At 44.8% G+C, this 16,373-nt stretch overlaps 1 protein-coding gene across 1 annotated transcript in view; it reads right to left on the reverse strand.

The window, feature by feature from the left end:
• Positions 1-16,373, reverse strand: part of LOC311522671 (ubiquitin carboxyl-terminal hydrolase 47-like) — a 52,204-nt gene that overhangs the window by 15,221 nt on the left and 20,610 nt on the right. Inside the window, exons 6-10 of the mRNA XM_084632151.1 lie at positions 14,948-15,000; positions 13,408-13,507; positions 11,688-11,809; positions 8,672-8,751; positions 7,443-7,574 (exon numbers count right to left, since the gene is read on the reverse strand). Coding sequence (XP_084488277.1) covers positions 7,443-7,574; positions 8,672-8,751; positions 11,688-11,809; positions 13,408-13,507; positions 14,948-15,000 — 487 coding nt within the window. The remainder of the gene's footprint in view (positions 1-7,442; positions 7,575-8,671; positions 8,752-11,687; positions 11,810-13,407; positions 13,508-14,947; positions 15,001-16,373) is intronic.

Genomic DNA, 16,373 nt, shown 5'->3' on the forward strand with positions numbered 1-16,373 from the left:
TTTTAGTAAGTAATCTAGCTAGGTATGTGTTAGATTATGATTTCTTTAAATGGCTGAGAAAAGAACTGTGCTGAATAGAATGACTATTCCTGTCTGTGTGTCTTTTTTGTAACTTAAGGTTTTGCCTAGAGGGATTCTCTATGTTTTGAATCTACTTACCCTGTAAGGTATCTACCATCCTGATTTTACAGAGGTGATTCCTTTACTTCTATTAAAAGTCTTCTTGTAAGAAAACTGAATGCTTTTTCATTGTTCTAAGATCCAAGGGTTTGGGTCTGTGGTCACCTATGCAAATTGGTGAGGATTTTTACCAAACCTTCCCCAGGAAGTGGGGTGCAAGGGTTGGGAGGATTTTTGGGGGAAAGATGTATCCAAACTACATTTCCCAGTAAATCCAGTTAAAGTTTGGTGGTGGCAGTGGAAATCCAAGGGCAAAAGGGTAAAATAGTTTCTACCTTGGGGAAGTTTTAACCTAAGCTGGTAAAAGTAAGCTTAGGAGGTTTTCATGCAGGTCCCCACATCTGTACCCTAGAATTCAGAGTGGGAAAGGAACCTTGACAGGGTGACTGTCCTTGCTTTCGAGAACAAGGAGCTCACTGGGTGGATGAAGCCGTCCCTAAAGGTACTGCTAGGGAAGCCACTCTGGCACTGGTGCATGAGATACATGCACCATACAGCATAGTGCACATATGCGAGCACTCAAAGAAGAACTGTTCTATAGGCACCATTCTCAGAGCAATGCTATAGTCATCTGCTGGAGTTTAAAATAAAGTGCAAGAATTCTAAGGTGGTTGTATTCCCGTATCAATAAAAGTAGGGGAAAGAAAACCAAAGCAAAAAGGTTAATACTCATGGCAGGTTTATAGCTGACACTCTGGGAGGAGTGGTAGATAGGCTGGAGGGCAGGGATAGGATACAGAGGGACCTAGACAAATTGGAGGATTGGGCCAAAAGAAATCTGATGAGGTTCAATAAGGATAAGTGCAGGGTCCTGCACTTAGGACGGAAGAACCCAATGCACAGCTACAGACTAGGGACCGAATGGCTAGGCAGCAGTTCTGGGAAAAGGACCTAGGGGTGACAGTGGACGAGAAGCTGGATATGAGTCAGCAGTGTGCCCTTGTTGCCAAGAAGGCCAATGGCATTTTGGGATGTATAAGTAGGGGCATAGCGAGCAGATCGAGGGACGTGATCGTCCCCCTCTATTCGACATTGGTGAGGCCTCATCTGGAGTACTGTGTCCAGTTTTGGGCCCCACACTACAAGAAGGATGTGGATAAATTGGAAAGAGTCCAGCGAAGGGCAATAAAAATGATTAGGGGTCTGGAACACATGACTTATGAGGAGAGGCTGAGGAAACTGAGATTGTTTAGTCTGCGGAAGAGAAGAATGAGGGGGGATTTGATAGCTGCTTTCAACTACCTGAGAGGTAGTTCCAGAGAGGATGGTTCTAGACTATTCTCAGTGGTGGAAGAGGACAGGACAAGGAGTAATGGTCTTAAGTTGCAGTGGGGGAGGTTTAGATTGGATATTAGGAAAAACTTTTTCACTAGGAGGGTGGTGAAACACTGGAATGCGTTGCCTAGGGAGGTGGTGGAATCTCCTTCCTTAGAAGTTTTTAAGGTCAGGCTTGACAAAGCCCTGGCTGGGATGATTTAATTGGGGATGGGTCCTGCTTTTGAGCAGGAGGTTGGACTAGATGACCTCCTGAGGTCCCTTCCAACCCTGATATTCTATGATTCTTGTACTTTTTTCATTCAGCTTCAGGAAGCTCGTATCCCGCTGAAAAGATGAGCTCTGTTTTGAGCTCAGACTTGCTGGCTGGCTAGAGGTTGCTTGCTTGTGTGATGGGATACGCCGCCATCCCACTGACAGCAATGCAAATGAGTCAATGCACTCGGCAGCAGCCAGGCACACAAGCAGAGCATGCTCTACCAGGAGAAGGGGAGCTTACAAAAGTGAAGCTGACCGCAGAGCAGGAAGGACGTTTGCCCAAGAGCAGAGGCTGCTGGAGACTGCTATGGAGCCCAGCAGCCAGAGGAGTCTAACAACTAGGGGAGCCCAGACTGAGGCAGTGACTAGCCTTCCCTTTCTCCCCCTTATTTAGGGCACACAGACACTTCAGCCCGGAGAGGGGCTCTGGGTGGCTGCTCCCTGTCAGTGCCCTGTAACTAGACCTGATGAGCAGTGCAAGGGACTGGATGTAATTGGACTCAGAAAGGACTCTGGGAGAGAGCTCAACTCCCATGGGGAACAGTGAGCTTGCCCAGGAGTGGGGCTCCCAGGGGGAGAAGGGATGGTGATTACTTTTCTTGATTTTGAAGATGGCGGCCTGGCTGATACTCCTTGGGACTCCTCCTCGGGAGTTTTTTGGTAAATCACAATGGAACACTTGCTGTCTAAAGGCACCAGTATCATCCAGTGGTGTTTGATTGGGTCACCTTTATGCAAACATTTATGTGAGTCCTGACTAAAAAAACAATGAAAATGCAAAGCTAACAAAAATTGAAATTTAAATCATAAGGAAAACCCCAATCACACATTCATTCATCCAAGCACACAGAGGAAGAATAGTTCCTTATTCTTCAGACAGATGCTTAACTTTTCTTTTGTATTTTGGTATTCAGCAGCTCATATCTGAATAGTGACACAAAGTATGTGTGAAAGGTCAGAATTTAACTCAATCAGAGCAAAGTCTTTTCCTCCTAAAAATGACGGTTTAGGAGTTCCTTTTTCATCAATACAGGTCTATATCTCATAATCTGAAGGTCAAGAGATTCAGAATTTGATCTGTTTTTTTCCTTATATAGAGAAGTTCACTGACTTTGCTAACAAAGGACTTTAGCCCAACACCCACAAAAACGTTTTGTGCAAAGAGCATTCATGTTTAGGAACATCCCTATTCAGGAACACACTTAGACGTATATCTTCTATTAACTTCAATGGGACTTAAACATGTTTCAGGCCATGTCTACACTACCACTTACGTTGGCAAAACTTATGTTGCTGAGGGGTGTGAAACCCCTCCACCCCCAAGTGACATAAGTTTTGCCAGCATAAGTGCTTGTGTGCAAAGTGCTATGTTGGTGGAAGAGCTTCTCCTGCCGACACAGCTACCATCGCTCGTCGAGGCGGTTTTATTATGTCAACGGGAGAGCTCTCTCCCATCAGCATAGAGTGGCTACATGAGTGATCTTACAGCGCTGCAGCAGGATTGGTACAGCTGTGCCGCTGTACGTTCGCTAGTGTCAACGTGGCTTAAGTGCCTTCCTATGTGGGAATGGACTTAAGCATGTACTGAAATGCTCTGCTGAGTTGAGATCCTAGAGCTGATGGTCACACAGGGGCTGTGGCAGTGGCTGGCCCAGAGAATCAAGGAGCTGTAACTGGCCTGAAGCCCTCTCCTACCACTGACTTCTGGCAAAGAACCTAGTCCCATGGCTACATTTTTCTCCTCAAATGCATCATGCGACAATAACCTCAACTACCTTGACAAATATTTGATCTAATCAAAGTAACAGAGCAGAATTAAATAACCCTTGTTTAAATCATCCATGTTTGTAGGTAGATTTAGAGAACAGGATGGCCCTAATGCTGCAAAGACTTACACATGACTTTAGTGTTATCTATTTTAAGGACAGAAGGGCCTGTTGAGATAATCTAGTCTGACCTCCTGCATAACAAAGGCCAGAATATTTCCTGCAGTAGTTTCTGATTTCTGTTTGTGCTATAGCAGCGGTTCTCAAACTGTGGGTCAGTACCCCAAAGTGGGTCACAACCCTATTTTAATGGGGTCACCGGGGCTGGTGTTAGACTTGCTAGGGGTGGGCGGCACGGCTCAGGCTTCGGCCTTGGCTCTGGGTGGCGGGGATCAGGTTACAGGTCCCCAACCCGGGGCTGAAGCCCTGGGGCTTTGGTTTTGGCCCTCCCACCTAGGACGGTGGGGCTTGGACAGGCTCAGGCTTCGGTCCTCAAATAATTTTTATTGTCAGAAGGGGGTTGCGGTGCAATGAAGTTTGAGAACCCCTGTGGCTCTAGCATGTTTTTTTAGAAAAGCATCCAATTTTGATGTACAGCCTTAAGTGATGGAGACTCTACCATGACCCTAGGCAAACTGTTGCAACGGTGAATTCCCCTAACTGTCAAAAATACAGAATTGTCTAACTTCAGCATTAATCCACTGGATCGTGTTATGCCCTTGTTCGCAGAGTAAAGAACAAACCTTCTCTCAAGGTAGGTACTTACCGACTGATCAAGTCGCCACTTAGCCTTCTCTTGGATAAAGCTAAAAAGATTGAACTTCTTAAGTCTTTCACTATACGGCAGTTTTTCCAGACCTCTAATTATTCCTGTAGCTTTTTTTCCAAACCCTTTACAATTTTTCAACATTTCTTTGGAAGTATGGACATCAGGGCATATTCCAGTAATGGAGTTCACTAACCCCATAATAGAGTGGAGCAGAAGCTCGGTTAAAGGTCTGAGCATCTCTTACTGTTGAAGAGACACCTAACCTAAATCCTCTCCAATCTACACGCTTAATTGGATTTTCTTGAAATTTGTGGTGCCTCATGGAGATGGAGGATAGAGATAGTGGTCCAAATTTGGAACCATTTGAGTTTCCCCCTAAAATCATGTGTTTACAAAATCTCTTGTTTTTTCTAATGATTTCTGTGCATACCTGGGACTAACTATGTCTTTAATCTTCCCCAGGTTGATCTCAGACATTAGGGATTTAACTCAGCAACTGTACAGCAGCCATTGTCCCTTAGGGATGTAATATTTCCCCAGCTATTCAGGATAAAAGTTTAGAACTCCAGCTTACTTTGAGTCTAACGGATGAGCCATGAGGGTATGTCTACACTGCAATTAGACACTTGTGGCTGGCATGGACCCGCTATGGATTTCTATTTGCAGTGTAGACATACCCTGAATGTGCAGCAATATTAGGGCTCTGTTCAAGCTACAGGGTTTGCAAGCAGGCTGTTGGTACAGTAATGGGGTGGCTCTTACTGTGGCCATTGAACCCGAGCAATACCCAAGTCTGAGCCCATGGCAGCTTTCACAGAATGAGTGTTTGTGCACATTAGCTGTTCTCTGCCTGCATTCTGCAAGCGTTCCTCTTGAAATGTTTGCCCCGGTTTAAGAGCTGGTATTTTAAAGTACTCTAAAATCCACATGCAGACTCTGATTTTAGAAGCCCTGTCACAGAAATTAGCATTAATTTTAAATGGGGAAGATGAAAGACTCTAGTAAGTAACGTAATGTAATCATGGCAATGTGGTCATGATTCAGGCTCCGCATCCATTTCCTGAGCAATGGGACTGAGCACAATCAAAGAAAAACAAATTGCTGGGTCATTCAGCCAACTGATACACAGCCCCTCTACCAGGAGCTACCAGGAACAGTTAACATAAGAACATAAGAATGGCTGTACTGGGTCAGACCAAAGGTCCATCCAGCCCAGTATCCTGTCTACAGACAGTGGCCAATGCCAGGTGCCCTGGAGTGAGTGAACCTAACAGGTAATGATCAAGTGATCTCTCTCCTGCCATCCATCTCCACCCTCTGACAAACAGAGGCTAGGGACACGTGGGTTTCCAAAAGCGTAGCTCTTCTATGATCACTTGCTGAATAAGGGATCCTTCTCAAAGGGACCTTTGCTCTCTGGGGGCTCAGAATCACTGAGAGCAGAGCCACATGGTGTGTGTGGAGGGAATTGGGCACCTTTCCTTCCAGTGTTATACTTGGAGGGGAAGTGAAGCCATCTATGTCCTTTCCCACTCCCCTGCAAGAACCACCACTGCCCAACAATTCCTCCCATGGCTGCTCCAACAGGCCAAGGCAGGAGGCTCAGGAGATCCCCTTCCCTGCACTGAGCCCTGTTTGGGGGAAGGAACCCAGAACTCTCCTTCTTCCTCAGGCTGCCTCCAGCAGTGGGCTCCAGGCTCACCCTTCTCCTCAGTGCTGCTGCTCCTATGGAAGAAGAGGTCAGAGCAGTGCATGAGAGTGGGGGGGAGGGGGGAGGGAATGAGGGTGTCATAACTGTGCAGTGGAGGAAGTAGGAGGGCTTCAGCTGAGACAAACCATACCCACTATTTCTATCCCCCACTTCAAAATGTGCCCCCAGATGACTTCGTCTAAGTTTCTGCGTTGTCTGCCCAGTTCCGGAACCCATGGGGTCCCTGTCAATGCCCGCCCTTCTGTGGGAAGGAGGGTTGGTAATGGAGGACTGCCCTCAGAAGGGCAAAGGGGAAGGGTGGTAACGCTTAGTAGGTCTGGGGCAGTTTGTGTGGTGTAAACTCAACGCCTGAGTGTTGGCAGCATCTGTTCACTACAATTGACCTAAACCTTAGCAAAGCGAAGGTGTTAGACTGTCTCCTACAAGGCTCTTGTATTCTGTTCCCTGAGTGTTCAGTAACATCTGCAAGGGGAAAGGGCTAATCTGTGTGTCATTGACATGTTTGGGCATCACGCAAACAGGGCAGAGTTAAGTGTGCTTTGTGCGGGTGGCTGGTAACTTAACTCTCCATTTTATGGTCTTCAGAAGTTCGAGTGTAGCTGAACTCAATGTTCTGGAAGGGCACAAGGACAACTGGCAACCTTCATGGCACATTAACAAAGTTTTGAGGCAGTTAGTATAGAGGTAATACCACCTTCCTACTTCTGGGTGAGATTCCCCTGCTCACACATCTAGCAAGTAAATTAGCCATCTTAGCAACATCCCACTGGGGGCTCATGTTCAACTGGTTATCCACCAAGTCCTTTTCAGAGTCACACCTTTTCAGGATACAGTTCCTCCATCCAGTAAGTGTGACCTACATTCTTTGTCCTTAAATATATGATCTTACATTTGACTGTATTAAAAGACACGTTGTTCAAATTAGTCCAGTTTACCAAGAGATCCAGATTGCTCCATGCAACTGATCTTCCTTATTATTTATCACTCTACCAAATTTTGTGTCATCAGCAGATTTAAGCAGTAATGCTTTTATATTTTCTTCTACATCGTTGATAAAGATATTGATTACATTGGGGCCTCACTAGAAACACACCTATTATATTAAAATTAAGAAAGAGAATTAAAGCAGAAACCATCTTCAATTTTTTAAAATAAATGAACAGTTGAGATCAGCAAATTCCCAGAAGTACATTAGACCCAATTTGTGGGGAAATTTGGAAATGGACAAAACCAAGGTGGTTATGCAGAGCTGAATGCAAAAGTTAGCATGCACCCACACTTAATTTTCTTTGGAATCCCCCAATTCATGGGGAGATTTGGATATAAAGTTCCAGCATTCAGGGTACTTCCAGGAACCTCCCTCCCCCTTAATATATATGGAAAGAAGCTTGAAGGCTTCCTATTTAAGGTTTAACTTTAGCCATCAGATCTGCCTTTGTAGCTTACCCAGAATTCCTAACAAATACCAGGATATTTTCCTTACCACAGAATAAAGCGCACAATTAGAACTTTGTTTCTGAACTGAGACACAAATACTCAGATTGGATTTCTTCAGCATCTTCTGATGGTGGCATCCATGGCAAGTGATGCGGTGGACCATTTTCACCTGGTATAGCTAGTAAAAGAATGACAAGTTATAAGTGTTTCTGCCCATCTAGAGAGATTCAGTCCTAAAGGTAATGCACAGAAATGCCTTTTATCTGGGTGGTGGTGGTGTTTCAATCTTCATCTTCCCAGAAAACCTCCCCAGTAACAATCAAAGGGGTTTCTGACTTATATTGCCTTTTGAGAGCAGAGCCAGCCCTATCTGCTAGAAATAAGGACCACACCACACGTCTAAGAGCACAGGGATTTCCCAGTCTGTCTTACACTGGAAGCTTGAAACCCACAAGGGAGTCTCCTGGGGAGATGGGATCTTTACACAAATGATCATTGCTTTCTTCTGCTCTAAAACAGTGGTTCCCAAACTGTTACAGGGGGTTCTTGGGAAAAAATTCCCTAATGGTGGACAGAGCTGTCCATAGGGATCCCAGACAGCATGGGGCCAGCAGCCAGGAGCCTTGGGGACTTCCAAGAGCTAAGCAGATCAAAGCAAGCATATCTATCACACTGAGGAGATTTAAACTTCAAGACACCTTATATGAAATAGAAAGAGGTGGATATTTTTTGCTGCTTTTAAAATTAAATAGGCAGCTAGTATTGTTTTAAAAATTATTATGAACAACAAGTTTAAACTTTGTAGTAATGTGCATTGTTTGCCTGGACTGCTCAAGATCTTACTGCTTGTGTAGGAGAAATTCTTTGAGTTGGCTTCTTAAATACCTTCATGCTGTTTCACATCTGATACTCCTTGATGAAACATAGGAGCCTTGTCTTATAACAGATTATTCAAAGGGATACAAGCTATGAAAGTGAGATCTTGGAAGAGTGTTGCTGTTTTCATAATGTAATAAAATACTGTAATGATAAATAATAATTAATAATAAATAGTGTGAAATAAGCATGTCATAAAAACAAATTTTATATTTCCAAGATCACTGCTTTTATAATTTTTACTCAGGTAAAGGAGAAAATCCCTGGAAATATTCATTTTTAGGAGGAGGTTCACGAGACTTGACATTTTAGTGAAAGGGGTTCACAGGTTGTTAAAGTTTGGGAACCACTGCTCTAAAATAAAGTCTCACATTTACACTTGCAGAGAATATGAGTTACCTGCTGAATATCTTCTTTGTCCTCAATGATTTTATTCATCAGAAGCTGGAAACATTCCTTCACATTTAGCTGCTGGCGCACTGTACACACACAAATCAGAATGATCAACGCGTAACTGTGGTGGCTGGTTCCTCTGTTCTGTGGTGGCTGAGAAGAGCTGCTAGCCCTTGGGGCAGCGTCTTCTGCCCATTTCCATTTCTCCTGGGCTATTTTGGAGGAGACTCTTTGTTAAGATGGCAGAACTCGCATGCACAGTCAGAAAATGGGGCTGGATGGAACCCTGAAAACCCATCTGGCAGCTGCCACACAGTTACCACCTTTGTAAAACATGACACACTGAGACCTTTCAGTACCATTTAAAACATCCAGAGGAGGGTTCCCCAGCCTGCTGCCTATTCCACTTTGCTAATCCCTGGGTCAGTCCCTCCCAGAGCATACTTGGTGCCTCTGGGTAGAAATGCAGGCTAGATATCAAGATTCTCAAAGGCCAAGGTCTGTGAGGTGTATTCACTATGTAGAAGGGGGAAGTAAAGGAGAAGGAGGGGGACTTTGGGAGCCTTTTTATTTGCCTGAGAAAACTTCCTGGATTCACAGAGAGGCAGGGGAGCTAACAGGGGAACAAACAAGAACATGCTGGGGGCTCACAGCAATTAAGGGGAGTAGCATGACAGTCTGTTGGGGACTGGGGAAACAGTAGTGACAGGGGCCAGGAGGCAGAGAAAGAGGAGATGATGGAACTTCAGGAGATTTCAAATGAACATCCAGACTTCTGGGGTTTGTCCAAATTGAACCACTGGCCCTTTTGATGTTCACTACGAGTAATAAGGAGACACTTCAGCAACAATACTTGTGCCACAGGAACAGAGGATGGGAAAGGACCTCTTGGGTCACTGAGCCCAGTCCCCTGCTATCACAGACAACTGCATCCTATCATCCTGCTCACAAACTTCTCATGCTCCATTCATATCCCTTCTCAGCTTTCCTTTTGCTAGGCTAAACAAGCCATGTTCTTTTAGTTTCAAGGGAGGTTCTCCATTCCCTGATCATCTTTGTAGCCTTCTCTGTACCTATTCCAGTTTGAATTAATCTTTCCTGAACATGGGTGAAAACTAGGGCTGTCAATTAATCGCAGTTAACTCACACGATTCAACTCAAAACAATTAATCATGATTTAAAAAATTAACTGCAATTAATCATAGTTTTAATCACACTGTTAATAATAAAATACCAATTGAAATGTATTAAATATTTTGGATGTTTTTCTACATTTTCAAATATATTGATTTCAATTGCAACACAGAATACAAAGTGTACAGTGCTCACTTTATATTATTTTTATTAAATATTTGTACTGTAAAAATGATGAAACAAATGAAATAGTATTTTCCAATTCACTTCATACAAGTACTGTTGTGCAATCTCTTTATCATGAAAGTGCAACTTACAAATTTAGACTCTTTTTGTTACATAACTGCATTCAAAACCAAAACAATGTAAAACTTTAGAACCTATGAGTCCACTCAGTCCTACTTCTTGTTCAGCCATCGCTCAGACAAACAAGTTTGTTTACATTTACAGGAGATAATGCTGCCCACTTCTTATTTACAATGTCACCTGAAAATGAGAACAGGCATTCACAAGGCACTTTTGTAGCCAGCATTTTAAGGTATTTATTTGCCAGATATGCTAAACATTCATGTGCCCCTTCATGCTTCAGCTACCATTCTAGAGGACATGCTTCCATGCTGATGACGCTCATTAGAAAAATAATTTGTTAATTAAATTTGTGACTGAACTCCTTGGGGGAGAATGGTATGTCTCCTGCTCTGTGTTTTATCCTTATTCAGCCATATATTTCATGTTATAGCAGTCTTGGATGATGACCCAACACACTTTGATCATTTTAAGAACACTTTCACTGCAGATTTGACAAAACGCAAAGAAGGTACCAATCTGAGATTTCTAAAGTTAGCTCCAGCACTCGACCCAAGATTTAAGAATCTGAAGTACTTTCCAAAATCTGAGCGGGACAAGGTGTGGCGCATGCTTTCAGAAGTCTTAAAAGAGCAACACCCCAATGAAGAAAATACAGAACCTGAACCACCACCAAAAAAAAAAAAAATCAGTTTTCTGCTGGTGGCATCTAACTCGGATAATGAAAATGATCATACATTGGTGCACACTGCTTTGGATTGTTATCGAGCAGAAGCAGTCACCAGCATGGATGCATGTCCTCTGGAATGGTGGTCGAAGCATGAACAGACATATGAATCTTTAGCGTATCTGGCAGGTAAATATCTTGTGACACCAACTACAACAATGCCATGAGAATGTCTGTTCTCACTTTCAGGTGACATTTTAAACAAGCAGTGGGCAGCATTATCTCCCACAAATGTGAACAAACTGGTTTGTCTGAACAATTGGCTGAACAAAAAGTAGGACTGACTGGACTTATGGGCTCTAAAGTTTTAAATTGTCTTATTTTTGAGTGCATTTTTTATACATAAATTCTACATTTGAAAGTTCAACTTTCATGAGAAAGAGATTGCACTACAGTACTCATATTAAGTTAATTGAAATACTATTTGTTTTACAGTGCAAATATTTGTAATAAAAATAAATATGAAGTGAGCACTGTACACTTTGTATTGTGTGTTGTAACTGAAATCAATATATTTGAAAATGTGGAAAACATGCAAAAATATTTAAATAAATGGTGTTCTATTATTGGCATTATTAACAGCGTGGCAAATGGTATTATTAACAGCATGATTAATTGCGCGATTAATTTTTTTAATCACTTGACAGCCCTAGCAAAAACTGTACACAATATCCCAGATCAGGTTTGACCAGTGCCTTGTACAATGGCATTAATAGTTCTCTGTCTCTCTTTACTAGAAATACCTCGTCTGATACATTTTAGGATTACATCTTAGGTCACCCTGTGAAGAACTGTTTTACCAGAATCTGTGAATGCAAGAACCACATAGCACAGGTCTCTACAGAGCCCTCTTACCATTGCCCATCTCGAGGGCTCTTGTAATCTTCTCAGTGGTAGGTGATGAATCACCAGTCATCAGCTTTTTAAACAGCTGTTGCAGATGGCACACAATGACGGAGTCACCAACATTATCGCACCTACAAAACACCAGAGAGACATATAATGAATACATCACTTCACAGGTAGAATCCAGGTGCTGATGCAAAGGGAAGTGCAGCAGTGCCTGCAGGAGAAAGTGTGATCTCACCAGGTCTGGGTTGGATTCTCCTGGTGGAACTGTGAGAGGAATCCCAGAAATGAAAGAACAGTGAAATCACCTCTAGGAGGATCTCTCTGGCTCAGAGTTACAATGTGTTAGCTCAGGGGTTCCCAAACAGGGGGCTGCAGCCCAAAGATGGGCAACGACACAGTTCAAGGTGGTCCGCCATGGGTGGAGTTGCCCCCCCAAACTGCATATGTTGGTGGAGTGGTGGCCAACGATGGCCCCCACCCAGGGCTGGAGGAATCTAGCAGTGGGTGGAGGGCGATGACGAGAAGGGGCCAGCCCTGAGAGTTGGTGGCTTCCAGGGTGGTTGGAGAAGACTGGAGAGTTTGCAGCCGTTCCCGCTCCGAGCTGCTGCACCTTGTGACCTGTGGCTGTTGGACGCCTGAAGTATCTGCCCCAGGACCCAGCCAGGGACCTGGGCTCAGCGGTGCCGCTCTGTTTCCATCTGGACAATGCTGGGATTGGGACTGTCACAGGTAACGGCCAGGCTCGGCCTGAGTGCCTACCTCTGCCTGGCACTGGCAGCCCCTGATCCCTTCCCTTGTTCCTGGGCAGGGGTGCCCATGAGGTGCGCCGGGCACCGGGTGGATGACCGGGACAGGGCTGCCAGGTGACCAGCTCAAAACTGCTGAAGCGGAGGGTGTCGGCAGGGCCTGGCCATGCATGCCCCAGCCCGCAGTGTTCCCTCCCTGACAGAAGCGTGCTAATAGTGGGCGGCAGTGTCGACTGCAGCTGCATGGGTGGGCTACAGGGAAAAAAGTTTGGGACCCCCTGCATTAGGGGCTTGTCTACACTACCGCAGGGGATCGATCTAAGTTACACAACTTCAGCTACGTGAATAGTGTAGCTAAAGTCGATGTACTTAGATCTACTTACCGCAGTGAAGACACCGCGGTAAGTCCACAGCTGACGCTCTCCCATCGACTCTGCCTGCACTCCTTGCTCTGATGCAGTATCGGAGTCGACGGGAGCACACTTGGTGGTCGATTTGTTGCATCTAGACTAGACGCAATAAATCGACCCCCACTGGATTGATCATTGCCCGTTGATCCGGCAGGTATAACCAGGTTCATCTCCTCTGGCCCTTTTCAGTGCCCAGCTATTCCTAGGCTTTACCAGGGCAGGTTCTCTGGAACTGGATTGCTGATCCAGCATCCCACGGCCAGCCACACAACAGTCCTTACCCCACCCTCTACTAGTCACTTGCAGACATGAAGGCAGGTAACTGCTGCCTCATTTCCTTTTCCCTTCCCCTGTAGCCTGCTACCACTTCCAGTTCCTTTCTCTTCCCCTCCCCGCCACTGCAGGTCTCCTTCCCTCTCCCACCACACCTGGCACAGTGCTGCCCTTTCAGTCTTGTCTCAATGGGTCAGTCTTACAGTAGGTCCCACAGCACCAGAACCATGCAGCTATCCAGAATAACCACACGTTGCTGATGTAACCCCAGGGTTTATTGTGAACACCCCTCACCTGAGGATGGCCTCTCTGAGCTCTCTCGTGAAGAAGAGACAATGCAGCAGGCTGTTTAAATAGCAGCTGCAGCTTTGGTTACGCAGCCCCACATACATCCCTGTAAACAGAATCTATGTCAAATCCAGTGATATTTATGTATAATTTTTTAAGTAGAACAAATGATCACAAATATTTTAACAGGTAAACTCTGGTTGAAGTGCTGAAATATGGTAGAGCTGTTCATCGAAGTTAATATTTGGTCTGTGTGAGCTGTAGGAAAGGTGCAGGACAGCCTTTGCAAACGCTCTTTCCTTCCTCCCAGAATTGTATTGCTTGGAAAATAGGTCTCTATTCAGCCCCAGCCTCACCCCATCCAGTGCCTTTCTTATCTGCTTAGGTGCTTTTGTGGGCTGGTTTGAGGTTTTCTAACACAACCCATGACGTTCCCAGGCTCCACATTTATGGCTTCAGGAGGAATTGTTGTTTGCTCCCAGAAAAAAAATCAAAGCTTCTATTTTCTTTCTGAGCCCCAGTAAGACACAAAAAACAGTTCCACAAAGACTGAGGCATAATTCCCTTAATAACCTCTCTATCCTAGATTGTGTATTCAGGACACCCAAGAATATCTGAGTAAATGCCTGACAAACTTTCATTCACTAAACTCTGACACTAACCCAGGTAGTTGCATCAATATTCCAATTGTTATTTTGCTGACACAGTGTATTGGGCACGGGGACTCACACTCATGCTTGGTGCCCCAGAAAGTTCCTGTGTTTTGTCCAAAAACAGCCACTCAACAGCGATAAATCAATCAACAAAGCCAACAAATAAATAACTGGGGAGACAAACTGAAATGCCCCCGCACTAACAACAGCCCCCTCCCCCAGCAACAAGGCACAAACAGAACAACAGATGGCTCCAGCAATGAGGTCTCAACAATAATCAAGAAAAAGCCAACCGCTACCTGGGCAGAGCAGACTCCCTGACTTAGCTCTTGGGGGCAGGGACTATTATCCTACGGGGTATTTGTACAGCTGACTGAGCGTCCGTGCCACACAAATATTCAGGAGAACAACCAATGGAGAAACCCACCCCTTCCATCACCGAACTCGATCCCCACCTGGATCCTCACTGTGGCTGTGGGGTCTCTAGAGTCACCCTCCGCTTCTCCACGTGCTGAACCGGCTGCACTTTGCACACAGCACCTGAAGAAAGGGCTCTCAACAGGCTGTAGATAGGCTGGGGAATCTGGGAGGCTCAGTGAACCGTATTTGTTTGGCCGTAATGTGTGGTGAAAGACCAATCTAAGACACACAGACACTTGAGCAGGATGGTGTCTGGGGGAAATGGAGGTTCCCAAAGCCCTTCCCACGGGTTCTGTTTACCCAGGAACAGAATCTTCATGGCACTGGCCTCGCCCTGGCCCTGACCCTGACCCTGACCCTGACCCTCCCTGGCAGCAAACTGAACCAGCTCCTCTCACTGGCTCTCCCATCAAATGGTGGGAAGCAAGCCTCCAGGAACTTCCCTTTGTCTTTGACAGCAACATGTCACTTACTTGGCTTCGCAAAGGAATCCACCTTGCGGTACATTAACAGATATGCAGTGGAACTATGACAGAAAAAAAGAGAAGTGAATATTAATACCTAATCAAATGGATGCCACATCTCTCCACACAAACACCTTTTCAGTCTAGGAGTTTACTGGCCACTTTACCTTGAAATGGTCCATTTAAATATATGTTAACTATTTAAGCTAAACAATCTGTTCCACCTTGTATTTAGCTGTGACACTCTGAGTACATTTCCCAGACTAGAAGAAGAGCTCTGTGTAAGCTCAAAAGCTCCTCTCGCTCATCATCAGAAGCTGGTCTTGGTCTCTTTGATATCCTGAGACCCACATGGCTACAACAACGCTGCATACATACTTAGATGAACCAGAGATTCTGCCTGGCCAAGAAAAGAACCATGACTATAGCCTGCAACCACCTACTTACCATCAGACCAAGAAAGGAACAGCTCTTCTCCGGTCTCTCTTTTTGTTTACATTTGTTTGCTGTATGCTTGAGGGGGGAACTGGACTTGACAAAACTTGCAGCTTTGTAAATAAGCTGACATTGATTGTATCATCATTAATATTCCAAAATTAATGAATAAAAGCTGGGTTGGTGTCTTTAAATTTCCCTGCACATTTAGGCTAATAAAGATTCACATCATGTGTGGATACTGACTACATAAAGCTAAGGCCAATACAGATGCCTATGGCAAAGCACAAGGCATGAGGTGCAAAGATATTATCAAAATAACCCTACAACCATGACAGAACTGGACTTCTGCTGTATTCTCTCCTTCCTAGCCAAGGAGATTCATCCTGTTCCAAAGCTCACTACATGGTCCTGATAAGCTAGACTATATACCAGGCCTAGGATCCAACACCCCTTAGGATCTGAGAGAGCTCTCCTATCAGATCTTCACATGCTTAGGCAAGTAGAACAAGCCACTAGGTGCTGGAATCAAGGAGTGACTCTAGACTAAAGCCCTCTACCTAGGGAGCTTGGAAACTGTGCTCCAAGCTTTAAATGGTGCGTGCCCTTGCTCTAAACAACAAATAGGTGAGAAAATGGCACAAACTGGCAGAGGCAAGGTGGGTGACACATCACTAGAGACCACTGAGATATGTGAAGGGTTAACCCAAACCAAAAGGGGAGAGATTTTGGCTGTGCTGCAAAAACACCAGCAGGTATTTTCCAGCAAGCCAGGTTTAACTCATAAGATGGTCCATACGATTAGCGCTCTGAGGTCACAACATGTCCCTAGCAGAGCTTATTGAACCACTAGAAAAAAGAAGGGGCAAATTTGTAAAGAAATACAGAGTTGTGACACTCTATACCTCGGGGGAGCGCCCTGTAACCCCCATATTCCTCATTTGTATATGGTTGTGATATTGCATATAAAGCATGCCATGTGAGGTATCATGGGAAAGGT

This window comes from Lepidochelys olivacea (genome assembly GCF_965140295.1).
Source record: "Lepidochelys olivacea isolate rLepOli2 genome assembly, chromosome: 6".
In the NCBI taxonomy this organism is placed as follows: Eukaryota; Metazoa; Chordata; order Testudines; family Cheloniidae; genus Lepidochelys; species Lepidochelys olivacea.